At 40.5% G+C, this 27,422-nt stretch overlaps 1 protein-coding gene across 1 annotated transcript in view; it reads right to left on the bottom strand.

Moving 5' to 3' along the window:
• Window positions 1–27,422, bottom strand: part of timm50 (translocase of inner mitochondrial membrane 50 homolog (S. cerevisiae)) — a 45,488-nt gene that overhangs the window by 4,989 nt on the left and 13,077 nt on the right. Inside the window, exons 4-8 of the mRNA XM_056374500.1 lie at window positions 24,829–24,850; window positions 13,443–13,501; window positions 11,514–11,633; window positions 6,736–6,840; window positions 5,762–5,860 (exon numbers count right to left, since the gene is read on the bottom strand). Coding sequence (XP_056230475.1) covers window positions 5,762–5,860; window positions 6,736–6,840; window positions 11,514–11,633; window positions 13,443–13,501; window positions 24,829–24,850 — 405 coding nt within the window. The remainder of the gene's footprint in view (window positions 1–5,761; window positions 5,861–6,735; window positions 6,841–11,513; window positions 11,634–13,442; window positions 13,502–24,828; window positions 24,851–27,422) is intronic.

The raw sequence follows: 27,422 nt of genomic DNA, 5'->3' as shown, positions 1-27,422 counted from the left end.
ACCACAGGTTTAGATGTTAACTTGGGATTAAAACGTGTAAATATTAACATATGATAGAAATTACCTCTCCTGCATAAAGTGTCATTAATCCACGATTAATTTGTGACATTAAAAAAACACCTCACTGAATGTTACAATAAATATACCAGGGAAATTTCACTGTTGAAATACAGTATTTCTGTGATTTGTTCAAAGCCTGATTTGGTTAAACAGCAGAACACCTTCTTTTTTACATGTAAGATGAACCTTCACTCAGACACTCGCTCTTCAGACGTAGTCAGCAGTAAAAAATGTTCCAGATGACTGACTGTCCATGAAGGTTTAAAGCTTCTAGATTACCTCAAGCCTGGTTCAGGAAGTTCTTTTACTATTTACATGACAAAAGTGGAGCAGCTCTGCACCACAGCCCCCATCTCTAATTTCATGACTACAGACTAGATTCATCTCAGCACACCTGCAGCTCCTTGATACTGAATCTGTTATTTCCTCTGATTCAGACTTCATCTACCTGCCTGATATCAGAGGGTTTTCTCAACATGGCCCATATCTCTAAAACATTCATTTTCAGAGTCTCATCTTGTGCTTTTATGGTGCAAATGTTTACTGAAGAAGCTGGTCAATTTTCTAAAAAGCCGATTAGCAAAGGTATAATACTTTTGAATGATTGTTTTTGTGTTTATTGGTGATACAATCTATGTAGTAAGTCCTTCACTCTCTGGATAATGAATCAGTGTTGCTTTTTTTATTTGTAAAAAGTGGAATTGATCACTGTGGAGTTCAACAAGCATCAAACTCTATCACAATCACTCCCCAGATTGGCACATCCAGGCTACCCTAATTTCACTCCTGTCTGTATGATGTGTGTCTGCCACATGTGCGGCAGCTCAGAACAGAACCTGTGATGTTGAATGTTGTTCTGTTGTGGACATGTCAGTTCAAACTATGATCATGTCATTCTGATATTATTTATAAATGAACAGCTGGAAAACAAGCAAAAACAGAAGTTAGCTTCGGGTCGGTGGTTAACTCACTCTCACACACACACGTTAATGACAGGTCGTAAACATGACAACTTCCACACCTCCACTCTCCTCTGTGTGTCTTTGTATGAAAATGCCACTCATAAAATCTGCAGTGTGATGTCATTCACGCCTCTATTTGGAGACCCGAACCAGAGATGACATCTACTGCTGTGAGGAGCAGACGCTACATCGACACTCAGCAGAGGAGATCACAGTCAGACACGTCACAGTGTTTCACTTTAGCTCTGTTCACACCACAGCGGTGAGTTTATTCTCTCCCTGTGAGACTCACATCTGACATTTTTTTAAAAGTAGGGGAAATTTACCTTTAAAAATGATTCATCTACTGTTGCAGAATTAAACGAGAGCTTATTAAATATTTTGTACGGTCATATCTGATTACCTATTGTGACGTCAGCTCATGGTATGAAGTCTATGCTACACACCTGTCTTTCTTGAGTGCTCCTGCTTTATTTGCCACTTACCAAACTTGTTTTTGACCTTTAGTATTAACTTATAACTTATATAAGTTAACTTATATTAAACTCTTGTTAAAGTGGAATTGGCCAGTAGTCTTGTTTGTGTTGTCTTTAAAATTGTACAAGGATGTGTTTGTTTTCAGGTTTTTATGTGTGTGTATATATATATATATATATATATATATATATATATATATATACATACTGTATATATTAAACATTACATAATACATACACAACATCTTTTTAATCTTGTGCATTTGCTTGTTGTTAATGTCTTTTATTTATCTAATTAGTTAAATTTATTCAAATTCATTTGTATTGTTTTTAAATGGTATTTAAATGTCATTTTAAATGTCTATTTTTAATGTATTTCCATGCCTCTGTAAAGCACTTTGAATTGCCTCGTGTCCGAATGGTGCTGTATAAATAAACTTGCCTCGCCTTGAAAACATACTGAACATTTAACCAATTAACACACTTTATTTTACTTACTGTCGAAGTTTGTTATTTTAACATAGTGTAAAAATGTGAGAATAGGTCTATACTGTTTGACTTATATCCATTCATATGAGTCATATGGACAAATGAACATATTTTACTTAAATGTTTGTTTGTCATTTTTAGCTGAAAACAGTGCCTGTGTTGCTGTTGTGTTGGTGAAGATGAGCGCTGGCTTGTACAGGATGGAAAAACAATCGAAACATAGTTTAAAAACCACTGAAAATGAGTAGTGGTGTAGTAGTGGTGTGATGCAGTTAGATTCATAACTAGGGACATCTTAAGGGCTCATCATTGTGATCCGTATCAAACTGTAGGGTGGTAGTCACCGGCAGGATCAATAACACTGCATTATTTTTATTTATGTTTTATTAACTTTAGCTCATCTTCACACTGCGCTAAATCACAACACTATTTGGTCTTTGAGAATCAACATGTTAGCACAGAAGCTGGGAAATTGGCTGTTAAATTTTACGCTGGACACAAGTGGAATAATATGCAAAAAAGATTACAATTAGATTATTAATTAATCATTAGTTAACCCCTTTTAATGTGTTTAAATCTCTGTTAGCTGACCGCTTTAAACGGAGTCATATTGCTTTTATAAATGGCTTCTTTTTTTTTTATACATTACATTACAATACATTGTATATTGCTTATCTGTTCAAAATAGTTTTTACACTTTTATTATTGTCTCGTATTGTATATTTTTTTTCAGGATGTCCTTGAACAGGAGAGCCTGCTCTCAATGGCCTTCCCTGTATAAATAATGGTTTGAATGAATGAGTGAATTTCATCATTGTCTCCTGAGGTTTAGTATAAAGTAAAATCAGACTGTGAGGGAGAGAAAGCAGAAACACTCCACTAACATCCTGACAATAAACCCTGCTCAGACAGCAGGCCCCAATAAAAACAACTACTTCTGAAGGAAGACAGTTAATCCAACTGTTGTGTTGTTGTGTTTCTTATCCCGGCAACAGCCAACAAACAATAAGACGTCTGATCCATTCCAGGTCTGCAGCCGACGCTCAGATGCAGGGCAGCAAACAATAGCTGGGTGTTGGTCAGGTTTTATAAGAGGGTGAGGAGAAGGGTCCACACTGGAGCTTATGAGGAATTAATGTTATTAAATACACATCGATTCAACATTTCTGGAACAATATCAGGAAATAAAACTACTGGTAGAACAAGCTCAATATGCTGCAGTCTCAACCACCAATTATCAGAAAGAACATTACTTTTCTCACATTTTAAATGAACACTGCCAATGGTTTTCAGATGATTGAAGTTCCCACACCGAGCAGCTGAAGTATGGACAGGTCATTTTTAAGGTAAGACTCCGTAGCCATCCTACTGGTCGACTGAGGCTGTGCTGTTTATCACTGGACATTTAGACCATGCTGTCACATCTATGAATAAACTCTGTCATCATTTAGCTGAACACAGTGCATAGAGTGATGAGCAGCTCGTAATCCACCACAGCAGCTAATACAATTGAATAGACCACATCTAGAGCTGCATAATTAATCCAAATATAATCAAAATCACAATATGGCCAAGTGCAATATCCAACTCACAGGAGCTGCCATTGTTTTGATAAAGGTAAAATGAGTCACATTGTTGTGCATTATTGGCACCATAAGTGTTGTGGTGCTACAGAGACGCGCCAACCTACAAATCATATTCTCCACATGTAAAGGAACATGTTTGTTTGGAATAAGACCAACAAAAATCACATCATCATATTTTTTTTGTGAAAATTAAATGTAAAATGACAAGTCCAACTGAAATCACAATATCTGCCAAAATAATCACAATATAATGTTTTTCGCATATCATGCAGCCCTAGCTCCACATCTGAATGTATATATTCTTCATCCTCTAACCTGCTACACCCCTCACTCAAACGGCCGCTCCTCAGCGGTGTGACACACACAGCTTTCACAAGTCTAAAGGTCACGATGCATCGAAACATCCACACCTGTTGTTTCACATCTCAATGTGCATCATTGTGGGACATGTGTCTAATTGTTGGGATACATCACTTCCCCATTTTCCAACACTAACGCATGAGAATTGCTCAGAAAAGCAGCAATTTCATCATAGTCACTCCTGAAAAGAGAACATCCTGCTCCTGTGTGACATAGGCTTCACACTGTGTGTGGATTACAGCCATAGATGGCAGGAAATGAACATCCACAGACACATGTAAACAACAATTTTAATTTCATGGGACACTTTCTCTTGACATATGTGTCTAACTCTCCTTCAGCATATGGAGCATTAATAACTCTCTCTTAGCATCTGTTGCATTCAGCTCTGTCTTGACGTTATGGAGATGAGATGGTAAGTGTGTCTTCTCTCTGGGAAGTAGGTTAACAATCTCCTTACAACCTCCAGACTGTTCCTCAATAGGACACACAGAGATGACAGTTGGAGGGAGACAGAGGGAAGAGAAGGAGGGGGAGGAAGAAGGGGGGATGGGTGTGTGTGTGTGTGTGTGTGTGTGTGTGTGTGTTGGGGGGGGGCATGGGAGGAAGGAAGAAGCTGAAGAAATGAGAGGGGAGAGGAGGAAGGAAGGCAGAGGTGAAGGAGGGTGTAGGGGAAGCGAGATAAGAGGAAGAGGAGAGAGAGGGAAGGAGGCAGAAGGTTAATGAGGCCTGAGAGGAAGATGGAAGAGGCAAGGGAGGGAGGGAGGACGCATTTCTATTGTGGTGAGGAGGAGAAATCAATGGCAGCAGCAGAAGGCAGCTATGGAGAGTAGACACAGGGGGTAACATGGCTCTGTGGAGGCTCTGTAACAGAGTACAGGTGTTTTATCTAGTTTCTCTCTGTACAACATCAGATTAGCTGTTCTGCACTTCTATAAGCAACAAAACAATAAATAAAAATAAAAAAAATAAAAGAATTGGCAGAAAACTTATTTTCTGATATGTTTTAGTTGTTCTCTGCTCACAGAGATTCAGCTGTCTGAGCACGACCTTTGTTCATTATTAAATAAATAAGGAAATATGAAATAAATAATTAAGTAAAATAAAGTAAAATAAATTCAGATAAAAGATACGGTGTAACCATGAAATTTGAAAATAATACAGTACATTTTGAAACTCACCTGATCATTATTAAATGTTCATTTTAGGGATGCTGATCGTTATTATTAATGATTTTCATTAAAAACACGTAATCGGCATTAATGCTTGTAGTCACCGATCACCTTAAAAGCGATCTCCTGTGGTTAATACTCTGGTGTCTGCGGCTGAGAGAAGCACTGTGTGCTGTGTAGTGTAGTCCCGCCTCCCACCTTGTTCACTGCACCGCTGCACAACAGGCCACCAAAACAAAACATGTCAGCTGAGCTGTGTGGAACTTTTACAAAGTGTGTGAGATGCCATCTGCCATTCATGACAAAGATGATATTGATCGGTATCGGCAGCAAAAAAACATGCTTGTAGCATTACTAATTAATTTAATATGTTTTCACACCAAGAGTTTATTTTAGTCCATTAAAAATTGTTGGAACATTTTCACCATCTCCATGGGAGACCCTGACCTTAACATCACAACTAAATACCTGACCACAACACTTTAACTAACCCTGACCTAAACCTAAACCTCATTCTAACCTGGAGCTTAAAACCAAGTCTTAACCTTCAAACAACCCTTTGAAGTTGTGAGGACATGCCAAAATGTCCCCACTTCATAAGGTGCACCAAACTCCTCACAAAGATAGAAGTTCAAGTACACGTACACACACTGTACCTTTACATGATGTCCTTCCATGTAGCGTGTTGCATCTCTGAAGAGACGATACATGACGAAACCCTGAGGATCGATGCTGTCAATCAGAGGATACGCTGTCTGAACGCACGCACACGCGCGCGCGCACACACACACACACACACACACAAACAAACAAACAAACAAACAAACAAAATAATCAGCACCAGCAGCCATAACAGACTATAAACTTTATTTGTCAGCTGAATCAGATTAACAGTTTGCAAACATTAAATATAAGTCAGGATTTTTTTTTCATTTTCATTTAAGTAAAGATTTTCAAACTTTCTCTGGTGTCACTTTTGCTTCTTTTCTCCGTTTCATGTCCTTTTGAACTGAAGATCAGTCAGATCAATCAGATTAATCAGTAATTAAACTAATCTTGGTTGCAGCCTTAATGACACTCAACAAGTAAAAAGGTGTGAATAGTGAGTGAATAGTTGTTGTTAGTTGGGAAGAAATTGAGGAACACTGAACATGCAGACTTTTGTTTGTTTACGTGTCTGAAATCTGTTTGTGTGTGAAGTGTGTCAAATTGTCTACAGACGACTGAAGACCAAAAATACACAAACAGACCAGAGATCTGACTGACGGCTCTGTTAACATCTCAGAGGATCACCAACCAGTCTGAAAAGCACTGAGTTTTACCTTCAGTGACTTTGTTCTATAACTTTCCAAACTTTGTGAACTGCAGCTAAAACCTGAATGAATGAAAACAGACCACCAATCACATCACAGATGTGTCACTAAAAAGACTCTTAATCTGTGTGTTTCCTCAGGCAGCTGTGGCTCTGACAGTAAACAACAGTGAAGCAGACGCTGATAAAACAACAACACAAACAACAGATCTGATCAGACAGAAAGTCAGCTCACATCAGCATGACAGTGAAGCCTCTGAGGGCGTATTTAGAGGTAAACAGGACTAAATGATCTGCGTGTGTGTGTGTCTCTCTCACCATGCCGGTTTCTGCAGTGAAGATGACGATCTCATAAAGTGGTGCAAGCTGCTGGAACAAGTAGTCAATGCCTGGACGTTTCTTAAACCGCCAACCAGTGGACAACTGGAAACACAGACAGGAAAAACACAAACCAGTCAGCAAGTCCACAGGAGATACACTCTGATGTAACTAGTGCCAAGTCATTTCGTCAGACGTGGGATGACCATCAGCACAGCACATGGATGGGCGACAGTGTTTTTTTCTGAGGCATATTTTGAATTTGAATCCCTCTTTTCTAATATTAAATCACACACCAGCTGAAGGTATGGTTTGGTATCATTTGAATTTGATCAATTCAGATTCTGCTTATTGATTCCCTATCTCAATTCCAAAATGGTTAGAGGTCGGATGTTTAAAAAACAAAAATTCAAAACACACACACACACAAGAAAAAAAATAAAATTAAGCGTTAATCGAACATTCACAAAGTAAATAGTATTTACTACAATAAAAACGTTTGATCCATGGCGTGCATAAAAATATTAGATAATAGATAAAGATCAATCTAGAGGAGTTAATTAAGCGTGAGAAAAAAACTTATTAAAACCTCAATAAAAGCTTAAAAACCTTTAGAGCTGTCAAGTTTTTTTTCAGTGTTACAAATCTTTTTGTATACGTTTGTTTCTCTGTGGCTTGAAAGGTGGCGTGACGTGTAAATGAGTGAGTGTATGTAAATAGGTGTTTGGTGCACAGCCCTGAGGGTTGCAGCTGATTGGCTCTTAAAAGGAACCAAGATGGTGTGGCCGAGCTGCAAGGGGAATAGAAGCACATCTTCCTCCTGTCCAAAACCGACCACACTGTTGTCTACAGCCCTGTTTGTCATGTTTTGAGCCTCGTTATAGTGAGGAGAGAATTGGTAGGGGTGGATTACCTTTTCCTTTAGATCACTTTTCTCCTTTTTTTGTTAATTAGGGAGGTTAGTTGATGTTTTGTTTCTAGATAGATGTTTTGGTTGTTATTTTTTCCTTTGTCCACCTTACAGCTGAAATCCACTCTCCTCCTATTGAACAGCAATTTGTAAATAAATACACCAGTTAGCAATCTAGTAATTTATTCCCGTGGCTACATGGGACTCAGGGAAGATGAGGTATTCAAGTTGTGCAAGACGGGACATAACACTCAGAAAATGTTTGGTGGTAGCGGGTTATTTAAGGTACCAATGAGACAAACACAATCCAGGACTGAGGTTTATCAGACCATATAACTAACACTAGTAACTTTATCTTTCACTGTGACTATGGAGAGTTTAACAGTAGAAACACAGTGTTCATATCCCTGCTGCATCAACAGAGCGTCTACATTCAAACATTCTTTGCCATTTAATTCTTTATCTCAGACACAAGCAGTAGCTTCCAGTCTCTGGCTGACACACAACTGTCTTTAAGTGTTGAGTATGTGGTGTCTACCACATACTCAACACTTAAAGTTTTTAAATGATCAGACCATAGAGCTGAAACGCTCAGGTAACTTGTGATAGGCGTTTCATAGCTCCAGCCATATTCCTATTAGGAAGTAATGGAATGACAGGTGAAAACATATAATGGGTAATTATTAATGTGAAAGCAGCAGGTGAACTTTGCGAGTCTCAGACCTGCAGAGACCTGCAGAGGGAAAGAAAAGACTGGTTCCAGAGAAGAGAACTCATAATGCTCCAGCTCTGAATTTTATTTATACAACAGCGTTCCTCCCACTTCCTGTCAACAGTTTGTGTTTGTCTCTTTCCTGTTTCAACATGTTGAGGCCCACATGCACAAAGTCAGCTCCATGAAGATACACTTTCCCAGTTTGGTGTGGAAGAACCTGAATGACTTGCCCGACTTACGTCCTGACCGAAACCCTCCACCCAACACCTCTGGGATGAATTGGAACACAGACTGTGGGACAGAAGTTAAAGCCCAACATCAGTGTCGGGTCTCACTGATGCTGTTGTGTCTGAATGGGAGCAAATCCCCACAGCAGATTCCACATTAGCACCTCATACCTGTTAATAAATTAGTGTTTACTTTTAAGGCTCTGATTTATTTCTTACCAAGAACCAAAAAAACATCTCAGTGTTGTTTTACATCTCCTCTCTTAGGCTTCTGGAGCTCTAGTGACAACAGTGAGCCAATCAGAAGAGAGGATGCTCTGAGGGTGGTGACTGCTCTGTTGTGACATCACAAAGTTTCAGAAGTCTTTACAACTGGTCTTAAGGCTCGGTGTTGAATACAGGCTGTGTGCATTTCTCTGTATACTTTCACAGTATTATTATAGAACCTAGACCTGCTTTATAATCAAACTACACATGGACATCTACCTTTAGACTATTTAATCTAAGAAATTTGTTCATTTAAATGTATTGCTGTTGACAACAAAGTGATGGCAATTTTACTCTGAAAAACACAGAGCCCACATTTTGTTTATAAAGTGAATAAGAGCTCGAATGAGCAGCTTTTTGACAACAGAAGAAAGTTGGTCAGCTGACATATAAGATCAACACTGCAACCACAGCCTGATGTAAAAGGCGTGTGTCTGTCTGTGTGTGTGTGTGTGTGTGTGTGTGTGTGTGTGTGTGTGTGTGTGTGTGTGTGTGTGTGAGTGTGAGTGTAACTGTAGCAGCTTAACAGCCGTTGTTTTGTTACGGTCAGACCCTCAGAGGTCGCGACCTTCTCTGCTCAGGTCGGCTCCTGTTTGCTGCTGCTCGAGTTAAACACACAACATCTACAGCCTGAGGGCTGTTGAACCGTGTGTGTGTGTGTGTGATTATGTAGTGATAGTCAGACTGATGTTCTCAGATAGAGTTTTCTTTCAGTTACTCTCTGACTCAGGACTCTGATAATCTGCAGCCACAGTTACAGCTATAAAATGCTGGTGACAGTTTGGTGTTTGGATTTTTTGGTGATGTGTGTGTGTGTGTGTGTGTGTGTGTGTGTGTGCGCGTGTGTGTGTGTGCGTGTTTGTGTGTGTGTGTGTGTGTGTGAGAGAGAGGTTGGAGGGTTACAAAAGGACATGAAGTGTGTGTTGAGGACAGGGGATGTACAGTGAAGAAAGAGGGAAGATAGCTGTGTGTGTGTTTGTCTGCTTTAACAGACAGCAGGTGTCGAGTTACGGCTGCAGCACACCTGTCAGGTAAGTTCAGAGTGAGTGTGTTTTTGTATGTGTATATGTACTTGTGTGTGTGTGTGTGTGTATATGAGTATAAAGAGGAGAGTCAGACAACAAGTCGACAGGTGGTGGGATACACCTCCGACACACACCGTATCCTCCACCTGTCCCATAAAACATTATCCCCACCCATTCACCTCAGCCCCTCCCTCCTTCATACCATTAACTGTTACCTGTTTCCTTTCTGCTGCTTCTGATGTGAAGTCTTCCACCACATAATATCCTATATATACAGCTTAACAGATCATCTTATAACGAATGTTTAGCAATAGACAGACAGACAGGGAAAGAGGAAAGAAAGTAGTATGGGAGGTGCAGTGGAGGAATCCAGAGGCAGAATAGAAGAACATGAAACAGAAAACATTTCTGTAACAGGTCACTGGTCAGTCACCTGTGAGGAGCTCCGATTACTTCACTCATGCTCCTGTAACACTGTCAGACGTTACCCACAATGCAACTCAAGTGCAAAACGGTGGGTGGATGACTGTGGTGTCTTATGCTAGAAGTGGCTAATGTATCCTGCAGCCTGTAGCCTGCAGCAGCGATGATGAGTTTTGGTAAGTTACTTCTTTTTAACTCCACACCCCCAAATTTTCTTCAGACTGGGACTGTCCCCTAAAAGTCGATGATGCATCACTCAATGCTCTCAGCTCAGCTGCTGTCAGTCTGGCAGGAAAGTTGCTCATGGTGCATATAGATTTTATTTACCAAGCTATGATCAGAAAACACACTTTCACTTCCTTTGACTGTGTGGAAATCAGATGTTTTCCCGTCACAGATGACCAACATGGACCCTGTTCAGACCTGCATTAACATGCGTCTTCAGTGATCTGATCACAAGTGGTCAGCTCTAAGTTCAGTTCACACCTGGATTTAAAATGTGTCTCCACATGTGTCTCCAGTGATCTCACTTCCTGCTTTATATGCAAATAAACAGGTATGTGTTGTTGTTTTTAGCCAATCACATAGACGGGTCGATTGTCAATGTGCTTGTGTGAGTGTGTGTGAGAGAGTGTGGCATGAAGCGAATCACACCGTGCACAGCTCTACAGTGAAATAAGGTTTTATTTAGTTGATTTATTTAGTTTTTATTATTTGAAATAGTAAAATATTTTGGTTCATTATAAACTGTGTTGGGACTAATCAGACCATGTCAGAGGACGTCAGTAGAGCAGATGGTCCTTCAATTTGGCCAGGACACATTTGCATTCCCACTGCTAAAAGAACTCTGAATGTGGTCTGAGTGATTTGATCTGAAATGTGTCCTCAAATGTGTCTTGGGTGCGTTCACACCTGAACTTAGGGCTGTCAGCTTGTGATTGGATTACCTGAGACAGATGTTTATACCAGGTCTGAACAGCGCCATAGACATGAAAACATCAGACTCATGTAGGCAGATAATGGAGTTTAGTGGAGCAGCAGCACTGCAGGTGAGCTGAACTGAAACAGACTGGACAGGGGAGTAAATAGTCTGTAACCAACAATCTGAGGCATTGTACTTCACTCTCTCGCTCTCTATTTTAGGTCCAACAGCACTAGTTCTGAGAGACCATGAACCAGCTCCTAGTGTGTGTGAGTGTGACGACACATACCGACCACTCCGGGTGCAGCAAGACGTCGGTGAGCTCCAGCACCAGAGTGTAAGGAGGCTGGTAGTACGGCTCTTTCAGAGGGTCGGGCAGCAGCTTCGGGCTCGTCGGCTCAATGATCATCTATAATTATCAACACACACACATACACACACAGCAGGTCACACTGTGCCTTCAGAAATGAATGCATTAACATATTTCACAACACCGTCCGGAGTCAGAGGAGGAAGTTGGCAAGTCTGAGAAAATACTGGAAGTTCTGGCTTCAGAAGGGAAAATCCAGCCTACATACATTTTATACTTGTACTTAACAGTTCTTCTAATAGCTACTAGATAAATGCTAAATCAGCTCATATTACACTCTGAAAAAAACTAAAAAACTAAACAAAAAGGAAGATAGGATATGCCCATATTAAGATATGCTTACATATACTGAAAGTATTGATAAATCACTTTGTACATTCAGAACTGAAAATCTTGACTCCACAACTTTACTGAGGAAAATCCACAGCTATAATCTGAATCTGCATAGAGCCCCTTCTTGCAGGAATATGAAATCAAAATGGGATGTGCAGTGTGGGGTTGGCAGAAGGTTGAGAGACCAGGATAAAAACATTTCCCATCTACTGCCAAGTTCAGCAAAAATACAAAACTGTGGTTTCCACAGTAAAACCTGATTTTAAATATTCTGGTAACCGAGTAAAAACCAAGGAGAGGGCACAGTGAAAGGACTCGGTTGCCTGGCTGAGAAGTTGAGGTGTGCAATCTGTCGCCTGCAGCTCCTCATCTAACAGCTCACTGTGGCTGCTCTTCTTCTTCCATTTCTCCCAACAATATTTCAAACTGATCCACTGTCAAAGAAATAACAGTTGTCTTGTTTAGTGGACACATTTTTGATGAACGATAGCGGTATGTGCTAAGTTTACTGACAAACAAATCGTATTTCCTGTGATTATTGATAATAAAAGTCAACTCGTGTTTCACCAGAGAAATGCTTTAAATGTGAAGCTGCAGTAGTACAAAATGTTTGCTTTGCATTAACAGCAACTTAATACAGCATTTTTTCAGGATGTTGCCACAGACACCCAGTTTGTAATGCTGCAGGTAATACTGCTTAATAATAACCAGTGGGCGATAGGCTCAATCATGATTGTGTTGCCTCATTTGGCAATAGTGACCTAACAGATATTTATTTAAATGAAATTCTCTGAGATTGCCATTTAAACATAGGCCATTGTGATTTTGTATGACGGACCGTTCATGTAAAAGCGTTTCTCCTTGTCTTATAACTGAATTCCAGTCATTTGAACATGTTATGTCACTATAATAAGAAGCAATTAAATTATACTGTGATTTTTTTTTTTTTTTTTTTTACATATTTTTGATATGTTTTTAATAGTTTAATTGCAATTGTTGTTTTGTGTATCCTGGACAACTGTCAAATTGAGTAACATGTAAATGTGGATTTGTGTGAGAGAGTATTGGTGCAAGACACTGTATCTGTATCTTATGTGTTATTGAAATTATTTTGATTGTCAATCTTATGGTACACTACAAATACGTCTGCCTCCCAAATATTGCGCGCACACACACACACACACACACACACACACACACACACACACACACACACACACACAGTCGATTGGTTAAAGCAGGTGTGAACGGATGAACTTAGAGCTGACCACTTGTGATCACTGAAGACACAGGTTAAAAAGGAAAAAGAAAAGGTTGGGAACCACTGCTGCAGACAATGAGAAAAAAAGAAAAAAACCTCCTCTCTTTGGAAAACCCATCATATCCAACTACACGTCCCCAAACTTCCAGGGAAAAAACATAAAAAGCTTTAAACCGAAAGGTTATTTCCTCCTGGTTTTACCTTATGACATGAAAACTTGAAGTTGAAGTTCATGGTGTCTGACTTTAGCTCACCTGTCTGTAGTCTTGGAAGTATTTGAAGGTTCTTTTCAACTGCTGGACGACTGGAGGGTCTGACAGGAAGAACGGAAGAAAGGGTTAGACATTTTCTCAAATACATATTCAGTGTAAATTCTCATGTAGCAGCAGCAGCAGATGACTTTAGGACTTTATGAGAGTATATATCAGCTACAAGGACCAAAGATATTAAAAAGCTCCAGTTTAGTTTACAACAATCTGCCACGTTTTACGATTACTGTTTGTTGTTTGTTGAATAGGTGGTTGGATAAAGTTCTCATTGGTCTTTTACTTTTTATTGCACTTACAGTAAAGTTCAGTCATAGTAACATCAACTTCAGTAATTTTCAGTTATCTTCACTTCAAATGGTTCTATGTGCCGTTTGCTCTGTGTGTGTGTGTGTTGTGTGTGTGTGTGTGTGTGTGTGTGTGTGTGTGTGTATGTGTACCTGCAGCCCCGCCTCTCCCGCAGAGCAGAGAGAGCAGTCCAGGGGACAGAGAGGCAGTGTGACCATAGATGATTTAGTCAATAAATATATGGCGGTTAATAGTGACTGGCCGCCACAAATAAATCAATGTATGGGAAACAATTTGTCGTTAATTATGGCGACTAATCACGGAAGCCCTAGGTCTGAATAAACATCAGCTGAGTCAATTTAAATCACTTATTAATATTTTCTGGACATAATCACTGTGTTAAAGCCTGTGAGACAAAGCCGAAACAGCTGAGAATCATCCACAAATCTAAGCTGAAACGACAGCAACATCATACATTTACAGGTTTATAAAATGACTGAAGATGAGAAAATGTGGTTTCATCCCCTTCAATTACTTCCACCTGGAAAGGAACAGAGCAAAGCTGGATGAGATCTGATTGGTTGGGCTGTCAACATGAAGCTTAGCGGATTAGTTATTATCATTGTGCTGATCAGAGGAGTCACATGGTTCAACCTGCAGCCTCCAAAGTGATCAATGAGGTTGAGGCGCGACCTGCTGATGACGGCGATAAGCCAGCTAGATGAATCCTGCTATGACGACTCCAGCTGTCAACACACTGATGACTAATAATAATAAAGACTTCATTTCCCATGGGGCCATGGGCTCATTACCGCAAACAGGGGCACAATAGCAAGTTACACACACGCGTGCCTCTCTCTATCCCTCCACCTTCATCTTTAAACATGCTCCGTTGAAGCTAGCACGCTCCGGTCCCCGGGGATTCTATCCCCCAGGGTTCAAAGCGGCGTGCTGAAGCAGGAAGCAGAAGCCATCTGCCACAGTCCTGCTGTGATGACGCGCTTTCACACATGTGGGTGTGTATATATACTGTATGTATATGTATAATGTAGATACCAGATGGGGGTGGTGAATAAAAAGAGGGTGGATGTACATGTACATGTAGAATCCGTAAATTAAAAAAATATATGCACCTGAGATTGAAAAAAATAAACTGATTTGATTCAGTTTTACAGCAAATTCAAGCTGTTAGCTAAAAAAAAAAAAAAAAGAAAAAAAAAGAAAAAAAAAACACAAAATAAATCGACACTTTCATTTGTCTTCCAGATGTTCAGAGGTGGCAGGACTGCGAGCAAAGTCAACATAAAGACACGAGTGGATGTGAAGAAACAGAAACTGGTGTCAGAAAAATGCAGACGATGCTGTCGACCAGCATGCTCGTGTTTTTGGTGAACACTAAACTGAACTATGGGTTTTGGGATGTTGGCTACACAAAACAAAAGCGGGGTCATATCACTCTGCTGGGGCTCCCCTGCACGCACACACACATAAACCTGATAAACAAATAAACCTGAAACCTTGTCAGTACAGAGAGAGAGTTAACACTGTGTCAGCCACTTCCAGTTAAAGCTAACAAACAAATAAAAGATGCTAACGGTTCTGATCCATCAGCTAGTCACTGGTTCTGGTCTCAACAGACTCCTCATCTGAGTCTGGGTCTGACTGAGGGTCAAACATGTGGCTCTCTCTGATGTTTCCTCCTCTAACCATCTTGATACTCTCTGCTCTTTCACCTGTCCACCTTGAGCAAGCAGGTGGTGTGCTGGGCTTAAGGCCAGACCCACACTTCTAAACCAGGAAGTAAGAGTAAATGAGCTTCAGACATAGTTTACAGAGGTGGTGGTGATGGGGGCATAGATGAGGTAATGCTTCTGTCAGAGTGGCTGATGGGTGCATGAACAGAGGAGGACAGGAGACGGATGGAGAGGAGGAGGAATATTTGTCATCCTATCAGCTTCCAGCACTGAGAGGAGGATGTCACTGTTCACGTCAAAATTTCCTACTTTCACTAATCCAACAAGTCCAACTCTTTGGTCCTGACGGAAACTTCTAAGCTACTACTTGATGGTTTGCCATGAAATTTGGTTCAGGTATTCATATTGCCCAAAAGATTAATCCTTATGTCTTTCATGATCCCCTGACTCTCAAATTAGCACCACCTGCAGGTCTATCCAAGACATCTGAACATGTCACCCACTAACCCTGGGAGAATCTGATGTTTTTGTTGCACTCCTACAAACCATGTTTCATTCAGCTATTTACAATTGTGTGGTACCATTACAGAGGATGCTTTTAAAGGAGAAGTTTGAAATGTTTTAAAATGATTCAAGACTTGAAAGGTCAAAGTGGATGATGGTTATGGGTTATGTGATAAAGTTTTGTTTGCGTACAGAGCCACCCACGCAGAGGGAAGTGGATCTAACTCTTTTAAGTCAAAATGACCTCATATTTCTCAAAACTAGTCTTGAAAATCCTCCTTCCCAGAGTTAAAGAAAATCCAAACCAGTCAAAATCTACATCTGCACCAAGTTTGTTTGGATGAAAAATAAGCGAAATTCCTGTTGGTCACGTGTTGCTGCCTGTGTGTGTTTCCTCCTGATGATGTTCTGGGATTGAAGAGGCTACCTCCTCCTCTTTCTTCTCTGCTCTCATTACTCTCCTTTCATCGTCTCCCCCTCTCCAACGTTCTTCATTTCATAGTCAATGTCAGCTCTTTGTGTGAGAGGCCTCGCTCTGTCGAGCTGTCAGATCAGGGCCGTTTGTGCTCTGAGTCAGCCTGGGTGGGCCGATGTGGGCCAAACAACTTTCCTCCTGGTACTGATCTGCCAGTGTGATGCTGATGCAAATCAAGCCAAATTTATCCTGGTTGAGGTTACTGCACTATGAGTGCACAGAACTGGCTATCATCATGTCCTGGGCAGGCTGTGTACAGTGGCTTTATAAAGCTTGTTTGACACTGACACCACATCTACACAGGAAGTGCAACATGATCAGCTTGTTAGAGGGCCTCTGCCTGTTAGGAGGTCTATGTTAGCAGGTCTCTGTGCTCAGGTTCAGCACTGAATAAGCGTGTAACAGTACACATATTTGTGCTGTGCCATCCGTTACAGGATGTCCGGTTCAGTTCTCTCGGGGTCCAAATGAATACAATCTATCTTTAACCATGCATGTTAAGTGCAGTATGTTTTGTGTTCTGATGGTCAGTCTATGACACGTTAGAGAATAAAGTCATCCAAGTGAGTGAGATGTTTTTTTTTCAACTGAAGGAGACGTTGTTAGAGCCAGTAGATCTGCTCTTCCTGAGGGCGCCCAGTCGCTCACCTGGTAGAGCTCTTACTATCGAGGCTTAGTCCTAAACACAGCGGCACAGGTTCAAATATGACCTGTGGCCTTTTGTTACATGACACCCCCCCCCCTCTCCCTGACTTTCTCTCATTATGGCAATCGAAATAAAGACTTTTTTTTTTTTTTTTTTTTTAACTGCCCTTTTTGCAGACAATGTGGATACATTAATCTTTCTGGAAAAAAAAACAAAAAAACATGAGAATAGAGTGAATGTATGTGTGTGTGTGTTTTTTGTTTTTGTTTTTTTTTAAGAAATGTGCCTTTATGTGCAAGTCATCCAATTTGACATTATTTCCAGTTTACCACAAGTTTATACAAGCTAACAAACAACATAAACAAATGATAAAATGATGAAAAAGATGCTAACTATGCTATGTTCTGATCTGTCTGCTAGTCTCTGGTTCTGGTCTCAACAGACTCCTCATCTGAGTCTGGGTCTGACTGAGGCTCAAACATGTGGCTGAGTCTCTCTGATGTTTCCTCCTCTAACCATCTTGATACTCTCTGCTCTTTCACCTGTCCACCTGGAGCAAGCAGGTGGTGGGCGTGGCTCAAGGCCTGATCCATTTCTCAATCAGAAAGTAAGAGTAGATGTTTTATGTGAGAAAGCCATATTAAACTAAATATGAATCATAGCAGAGGATTTAGTCTGAAGAGGAACTTTAATACTTTTATTAAAGTCTGACTTAAGTCTGACAAAAGAAAACATTAGGTTTGGGTGTTAGTCCTCCAACATCAAAGAGCGAGGTGTTTACAGCTGCCAATTTGAAACTGATAATCAACAATTGTACAAAGAGGAATCCACTGGAAAAGAGGAGGCCATTCAAATAAGGAAACACACGATTGGTAAATGCAGCAGACGATGGAGGTTGCGGGACACTGGCTTTGCAAATAACACAAAAAAAAAAACCAAATCACACTTCATCTTGAAATAACTCCACATATGTGGAAAATGAAGGAATCGATTTTGACGTGATTTCCCGTTATGAGAAAATATTCCTCTTTAAACAAGTAATCAGCTGTAAATGAGGGATATAAATGATGAATAAACAGAGAAGGAGGACAAGAAAACAAGCTGACCAAATCCAATTAAGAAGAGAGGAAGAGAAAAAATGAAGGAGGGAGGGGCTGAGCTAAATAATGAGAGAAAACATGAAAAGCAAAGAGAATAAAGAAGTGGAAAGATTAGAAAGAGTCAGTTAGGAGGGGGGGTGAAGGAAGAGGGGAGGCAACAAGGAAGGGGAGGGGAGAAAAGGAGAGGAGGACAGGAGAAAAGAAAACGGGGATAAAAGTAGAGGATGTAGGTCAGAGGGATGGATAAAAGAAGACAAGGAGAGGAAGAAAAAGAAGATCAAAGATCAAAGAATGTGAGATGCAAAAAAAGAAAAGGGGGGACAGAAGTAGCAGAACAGCAGAAGTAACATGAATATGGTGGATGAAAAGGAGAGTTAGGAGAAAAGGAAGGATGAAAGGATAGGAAGGAGAGGGGCAAATGAAAGGGGAGGTGAGGAGGAATAAAAGAGGAGGGAGTAAAGGAAGGAGGGAAGGAAAGATAAAATGAAAGAAGGTAGGGAGGAAAGCCAAACATGAAGGAAATTAGTGATTAAATCATAGGAAGGAGGGATGAAGAGAGGGCTAAAGAGGGAGATGTGGAGAGATTGATGGAGGGGCCTCCGTCGCAAACAAAAGCCGTGGTCAGGCCCGGCATCTGCTGCACAACAACGCCTCCTCCCTCCTCTAACAATCATTTGTTTTATCTCTGGGGACAAACGGCAGCGTGACCTGGCCTCTTTAATGTGTGTGTATGAGTGTGTGTCTCTTGAGATCTACTGGTAAGAAAGTGTGTGTGTTCGTGTTAGAGCAGTAGAGGTGAGCAGGCTGGGTGATGTATTTGAAAACTCATGTTGAGTGCAGGAGGACGGTTCGGAGCAGGAGCTCGGAGTCACACACAAGATGTTATTGTACTCAGCTTCAGTAGAGCTGCAGCTAACTTCTATCAAATAATGCCATTATTTATCTGATTAACTAAACACTACCAGAACCCAAGCCGACATATTTAAATTCATTACTTTGTCCAAACATCAGTCCAAAGCCCAGTGATTTTCAGTTAACTGTCACTGAAGACTAGGGCTGCACAATATGCAAAAAAAAAAAAAAAAAAAAATCACATTGTCATTAGTTTGGCAGATATTGCAATTTCAGTTGAAATGATTGTTTTTGCATTTCTGAAATGAATATAAAAATGATGATGTGATTTTTGTTGGTCTTGTACCAAACAAATATGATTTGTAGTGGGGAGTCTCTGTAGCACCACAACACTTATGGTGCTAAAAATGAACAACAATGTGACACATTTTACCTTTATCAATAATATTGCTGGTCCTGTGATTTGGATATTGCACTTGGCCATATTGCGATTTCAATTATATTTCCATTAACTGTGCAGCCTTCCTAAAGAAGAGTGAGAAAAATAATCTTGAAATGAATTTTGCATGTTTTATTTGTGTTCAGTGTTAAGAGTTTTTGACAATCCGAATCCAGTGTAAAGCTGAGAGACAGCTGATAGTTTTTGCTTCCAAGTTTTACTCTGACTATTGAGTGTTTACGAACCATTTCAAAATGCTAGGAAACACAAAGTTCTTGTTCATCTACTCTATGTTTGGGTGTGTGTGTGTTTTTTCAAGGAACACACACACACAGGGTTATTATAGATGTCATGAAATCCAAGGGGGGTTGATTTGTGCGTCTTTGTGTGCATGAGCATGTTCATGTGCATGTGTGTATGAGGTGGCACATTCCCTGGTTACCATGGTATCCGACGCTCCTCTGCATTGCATACACGAATGCCGCCACTTGGCGCACAAACAGAGTCTGTAGCTAAACATGTCCCACAAGACCTATTTATACATCCATTCATCCATTCATCCATCCATCCATCCTTCCATCCATCGTCCAGCCCTCCACTCACCTTCTGCTGCTCCCTTAGGAGGAGGAGGAGGAGGAGGAGGAGGAGGAGGAGGAGGAGGAGGAGGAGCAGGAAAAAGAAAGTAAGTAGGATACTGGACGAAGAGCGAGAGAGAGGAGAAAAAAGGAGGAGAATGGAGGCGGTCAGGGAGGAACAAGAAAAGATAAGGAGGAGGAGGATCGGACTGAGAGGTATGGAAGAAAAGGAGGAGAGGACGAAGGAGATGAAAGAGCACAGCTTATCTATCTCTCCTCCCTGAGGGATCATGAACTTTTACCCTGATCCCTAAGCTCATCAGGGATGATATGGCCCTGGTCCCTAAGGTCCCTAAGAGGTCCCTGAGGTCATGATTGGCCCTCATTACTCTGAAAAGGACTGATGGGAAATGTGCAGGGAAGCATTTAGATCAAAACGATGTATAAGTCAGTAGTTAATAACTCAATATCATTTATCACCTCTCAGTAAAATCAATGTGATGTGATGACAATATGATGATGTCATGATCATGTGAGGTCTTCATCCACTGACCGCTGCATCCAACAAGCTTAGTTTCACTATCAATGACTCAACAACCTGAGGATCCTGCTTTAACGTCAGTGATCCATGTAAACGTAACATTGTGTGTTCAAATCCAGCCTCTCAACTAGGGCTGCAGCTATTGATAAATTTAGTAATTGAGTATTCTACCCATTATTCCATCGATTAATCGAGTAATCGGATAAGAAATACTTTTGTCTCATTAAAGAGCAACAGAAAATATAAAAAAGAGAAAAGAAAATGGTAACTAAATGATGTCATTTTAAGAAAAATTTACATTTTTATTGCTTAAATTTCATCGAATATCATACGTCATCTTCGAAAAGCCTTCATCCTCCACCATGGACAGCGAGCGCATGTCTGTCACAATCATGTATAAAATGCTGTCTTGTCTGGGAACTGAGCTGAAGCTAAACTGAACATGGTGCAGCTGTCCATAAAAAAACCTGTCGTTATGATGCTGTGATTTATTGAAAAATGTGAATTAATAATTATTGATATTTATTACTAGGCCTTAAATATCATACTGTAATTTCATAAAATTGGCTAATGTACTTTTATCAACTATGTTGAATGATTGCCCAACACCTGCTGACACTACTTACTGCAGTCAAATAAACTGAAGATTTTATTTTGCTGATATATTGCTTTCTAAAGTGTTACTGTTTAGACCATTTCTGTCGTTTTCTCTGGCCTGCTAGCCCATCAAATCATGTTTGCAACCCATATCTCAACAGTGTAAGAACTTCATATGGATTAAATGAAGCTTCGATGCAAAGAATTTGCCTCGATTATTTGTTTTATCGTTTTGTGATACATCACACCAATTCTCTCGCTCTCTCTGGCAAAAGTCTGAAAATATAACTCATAAATAAGAAAGATATTGTGTCTCTTCCTACTTTCTCTCGGAGTTATCATTTTACAGTTAATGCAGACGAAATCACAGCTCAGTCTTTGTCTTTCATTTGTGTTTGGCGATTTTGTCAGACAACGTCACAGTTGTAAAATCAGGATTTGACCATAGGCGGTCCAGACATAAATAAATAAGTCCTGAATCTTCTTTATTTAGCTTAAACATCTGAAAAAATAAAATGCATCCGTTTTGAAGTTTGACATTAATTTATATTTTTCTTATTGGTAACAGGACAATGAGCTGACTTTCACAAATTATCCAAACCTTTACCACAACAATCCCCATAACTTCACCTAACACTGACCTAAAAGAACCAGTCTGATGTTATTCTGTGTTTCTGAAAACATTTCATGTGCATTAGTCCTTCTCTCTCCTCTGTCTGTGGCTCTCAGCTCTGAGTCCACTGGTTCCTCCTGAAGATGTAAATCGGCCACTGTAGTTTTCAGTAAACATTACTCAAACATAGACTATTTTAAGTGGCAGATTAAAACATAGTTATTGCTCTAATTGGTATTTGGGGCAGAGAGACAGTGGGTGGGGAACTGAGTTAAAATAAATGACTGTGTGTTCACAGGGATGAAGGAACATCTGCAACAGAGAGGCTCCAATGGATTTTAAAAAGGCTTTTGAGAACAGTGGAGCTCTTGGAGTCTTGGAGAAAATATGTGTCATGGTTCCTTATGACATTTGGACTCAAATCTGTCAAATCTGTCATCCTGTCTTTTAGTGGGCACTTGGCCTCAGGGCTGGGTTGTCTGACCATCTCTCAAAACAAAAGCATGGGGTTGTGACATCATTGAAATATTGGTATAACATAACACATTTTCAGACTCTCTCCACTAGAGTGTCACAGTGTTGCACTTTGTTGTTCACATGAAGAAGTGACAGAAATCATTGTCTAAAGAAGAATAGAGCTTCACAGAGAAATTAAAAGCCAAATGTAATGTTGTAACATCTGTAATGTTTTACCATTAGCATTATCAGCCCAACAAACAAAGTAGTTTGATCATTTTTATATTTCACTAAAAACACATGAAACATCATGTCAGCCCTTCTTAATTAGTCGTTCAAAACTCAAAGGTTTGTTGCCTAATGTTTGGCCAACGTGCCGGCCGACCCAATCTGTCGTTGGGCTTGGTTGGGTATACTACCAACTTAAAATATCTATAGTGCGTGTGAGTGTGTGTGTGTGTGTGAGTGTGTGAGTGTGTGAGTGTGTGAGAGTGTGTGTGTGTGTGGTGTGTGTGTGTGTGTGTGTGTGTGTGTGTGTGTGAGGGACAGCTGTGAGCCGTACATGGGGACAGAACTCTCTGGTTAAATGAATTCTGATTGCCTGCTGATACTAGTAATCCCTTCGTCAATACCTCTGCGTCCCTGAGGCCCAGTCCTGCCTGCGCACACATCCCTCCTTCTGTTCATCAATCAATCTATCCATCGATCTGTCCACCAGTCTGTCCATCTACACAGCCAACCATCAATTCCATTCTCTGGTCTGTCTGCATGTCTGCATCAGACTTCACTTCACTCTTTGTTCCGTTTTAGTTCAGCTAACGAGCCTCCGGCTGTAAACAACACATTAGCTTTATGAGCTGCAGACCTCATAGAGTCAGAGAGCAGGACGGAGATAAAGACAGATGGACAGACAGATATAGACAGAGATGAAGATGAACAGACATGAAGAGAGGAGAGGCGGTAATAAAGTTACAGACAGAGGGAGGGATGAAGAAGTGCAGTTTTGGAGTCAGATAAGGAAAAAGTGGACCCTGGGGAGTATTTTATGATGGACGGAGTGGCGGAGGAATGGAATCAGCTGGAGGGATATGAGCAGGCAGGAAACACAGACTGGACCTCAGGGAGAGAGAGTTATTGATGAAGTGATTATTAGCAGCAGGAGATCAGAACTCGTTTGGAGGGGGAATCTAATCGCAGCGGATCAATGTGAAGATCTGAAAGCCCAGAAGCAATAGTTAACCAGTGTCAGCTGCACTGGATCAGTGCAGTGCATTTAAAATTGGCCACAACATGAAAGACTATCATTAAAGTTCCTCCAGACACATTTAAAACTCTTTAAAAATCATCTGCTATGATTAATATTGTGTTTAACACACAAAAAGTGAAAAACAAAAATCAAAAACTGGGTCTGAAGGTCATCTGCTCACTCTCTACCCTGATTAAGAAATCTGGATCAGGCCTTGTGCCCCGCCCACCACCTGCTTGGTCCAGGTTGACAGGTGGAAGAGCAGAGAGCAGTGTGAGCGCAAATGTGTCCTGGGCCACAGTGAAGGACCAAATACTCTACTGATGTCCTCTGTCAGTGTGATTAGTCCCAACACAGTTTCATAAAGAATGGATTTTTTTTACTATTTTAAATGGATAGAACTTTATTTCATTATAAGACCTGCGCGCAGCAACATTACTTTGCTCAACCCCTCCGTGCCCTGCTCACTCTCTCCATCTCTCGCTCGCTCACTCTCTGTCACTCTCACTCACACACGATTGGCTAAAAACAACAACACATACCTGTGTATTTACATATAAAGCAGGAAGTGAGATCCGATCACAATTGGTAAATCGAGACTCATGTGGAAACGCAGGTGTAAACGGATGAATTTAGAGCTGACTATCTGTGATCGGATAACTGAAGAGGCATGTTAATGCAGGTCTGGACAGGGCCAGAGAGACTCAGCCACATGTTTGAGCCTCAGTCAGACCCAGACTCACATGAAGAGTCCATTGAGACCAGAATCACAGACAAGCAGACCTATCAGAATGATTAGCTTAGTTAGCATCTTTTATTATATTAAATTATGTTGTTTGTTAGCTTGTAACTGGCAGGGGCTGACACAGTGTTAGTGTAAAACTTTGCAGCTGTGACTGAAAACGCTTCTTTTCATTTGATGACTCGCTGTTTGTTGTTTACTGTGACTTTTCCAGGAGTTTCCAGGAGCAAGTATTTCTCAATACAGATGAAATTACTTATAATTATCTTATATTATTATATTATATATTATCATACATCCAAGAGGTTGTTGTGACCTCTGACCTCTGCTGTTGGTCTGAAGCTCAGTCTGCTGCCAAATGTCTTTCTCTGGATAATTCACCAGAATGTAAATGTGTGTGTATTTTGGGTGGTGAGTTTGGGTGGTACGGGGTGAATGATGGGACAGGGGCATATAGGTGGTTGTTACACACACACAAACAGTGAGAGAAGTTGGCAGTGCCACCGAGGCTCTGTGAAGTGATCCGTCATTCAAACAAAAATTGACACATTGACACACACACACACACACACACACACACACACACGAAAGTGTGGTCACACTCACCTCTGTCGAACTCATCTGGAATCTGTCAGAGAGAGAAAAGGAGAGAGAAATTATTCAAATCTGACTGACGATCAATCACATACATCAATCAATCAATCAATCAATCAATCAATGCATCGTGTTGACAGTAAACGTGTCTGCATCACATCAGGACTAATCAGTGAATCCAATACAACAACTCAGGGTTTATGTTTGATGTGACGATACAATGCAGCATATCGGTTAAACAGACACGTTTCCCAAAGTGTTAAAAACTGACATCAGCTTGAAGAAGAGGAGAAAAAAATAAGAACAGGGAAAGAAAGAAAAAAAGAGTGCTAATGAAAAGCAGAAAAAACAGAAACGTTAGGTCATGAGAAATAATATATGACGAGGAATATAAGACAGAAATGGTCAGTGTGAGGGAGGAGGAAAAGAACTAGAAGGAGAGGGAAGAACAGAAAGCAGGAGGTTGAAGTAAGGAGGAGTTTAGCAGGGAGGATGTGGTAGAGGAGGAAGATGAGGAGGAGACAGAGCTGTGCAGGGTTAATCAGGACTATGAAACAAAGGTGGGAGCAGAGGTGAATGACTCCACCTGGTGGCCAAACTGTAAACCTCACTGACTTGCTGTGAGGTCAACTCCATTATTTCTACAGTACGAACCACAGAAAGACAGCTGTGACATCTGACCCTTCGCCTCTCTATTGGTCACGTAATTAGTTCAATGTCTAAAATCCTAAACTTATTTTGGCAGATATTGCAATTTCAGTTGAAATGATAGTTTTTTCGTTTCATTTTCATTGAAAAAAATACAAAAATGTTGTTTTTTGTTGGTCTTGTACCAAACAAACATGTTCCTTTACATCTGAAGAATATGATTTGTAGGTCGGGACGTCTCTATAGCACCACAACACTTTTGGTGCCAATAATGCACAACAATGTGACTAGTTCTACCCTTCAATTTGGATATTGCACTTATTATATTGCACGGCCATATTGTGATTTCAATTACCGTATATTTTTTTATAATTGTGCAGCCCTAACTTCAGACAGTTTTAGTTAAAGTTTGTCCCTACAGAAATATCAACCACTGTATCAGAGTCAACCCAAACAAAGGGTTAACATTTAATATCCAAACACTGAAGTGCAAAACATGAAGGGCCTAGCCTCACAGAAAAAATAAAAATGTGAACAGTGTTGTGGCGGTTGCTTGCCGTCCCCTGCAGTTGGCTTGTCTATAGTACAGGGTTGTAGTATTGCAGCCCAGACCATTCCTGCTTTCAGAATTTCATTCATCTTTTCTACATTTTTATTCAGAAAACTTGACTTAATTTTAAAAACCATTGACTAAATCACCACTGAGTCCAAGTACTGCTACAGACCACAATCAGGACTCCCCTGGTGTCAAAGTAAACCCTGTGCACACGTTTCCAGTCTTAAGGTACTCTCAACTCAATTTTGTTTGTATTCTAAAGGCACTTTACCCTTCAAACACATTTGATTCTTAGCTCAGATTTTTCAGATCCCTGTACTCCCCACTGTGATTAACTAATTCAATACATCAACTATCAGTGACTCCACCTCTGACACAGGAGGATGAACTTGTTAAAGTGCTGTATGAGACTTTCTCTCATGAAAATACGTCATCTGAGGAGACCAGATGCTAACACACAATGGTGAATCGATGTCGGGGCAGAGCACAGCTGCTGCTTGTTGTGGTGTGTGTGTGTGTGTGTGTGTGTGTGTGTGTGTGAGGGGGGTGGGTGGGGTGGTGAATCAGGCCGTTAAAACCCCATCGACACCTCAGTATGACCGCAGGCCTGCAGCCTGGGAGAGCAGGTAGGGAACAGGTTCCCACACACCAAACACAGTGTGTACAACACAGGGCATTCTGCCATATGAAGAGAATCACAACTTTATCTGTTGGAGACATAGACCTTCAAAATGAAATATTTTTAGAAGCAGGAAAGACTCAGAGACTGTATTACTTGATAAATGGAAAGTAAGTGAAGTAAAACAGCCATTAACTGACATCCGACAGAAAGGAGATCAGTCTGTGGTGAAGGACGGACACTACTCTGCTACAGAGACAAAATATTGTATTCAATATAATACTCACAACCAGAATGTATCAATAAACAATGACTGAACCCACCCCAGTCTCAGCTGTTCCTCTGTTTCTGCAGGTTAGTAAAATCTGTCTAATCAGTGGCACCTGAAGGAGTCAGGAGGTAATGCCTTTTTGTCACATGGAAAACAAGTTGAAGACAACTACAATACCACCATTAAAGGAAAATCCCAGTTTGTTACATCATTGCTCTTCTTTTGATACTTTCATCCATTGTTTCCTTCCAGTAATAACAACGTTGTTTTCACTGACAGACCTGGAGACACTTTTTTCCTGAATGGATCATCTTCAGTGTATAAAACACTCCTGAAGACACAGTGCCATCGATAGCATCATAGTCAAATATCAGAACTGGTTGCCACAGCTGGAGAACATGTGTGCCCTATTTGAAGGTGTAATATCAGAAGCATGGAGCAAAGTGAAAAGTGTGTGCAGATGTTCTCCATCTTTTAGTTTATGCCACATCATAAAAACACATTCTTTCAAA

This window comes from Seriola aureovittata, chromosome 4 (assembly GCF_021018895.1).
Source record: "Seriola aureovittata isolate HTS-2021-v1 ecotype China chromosome 4, ASM2101889v1, whole genome shotgun sequence".
Taxonomy (NCBI): domain Eukaryota; kingdom Metazoa; phylum Chordata; class Actinopteri; order Carangiformes; family Carangidae; genus Seriola; species Seriola aureovittata.
This window is presented reverse-complemented; position numbering and strand designations above follow the sequence as displayed.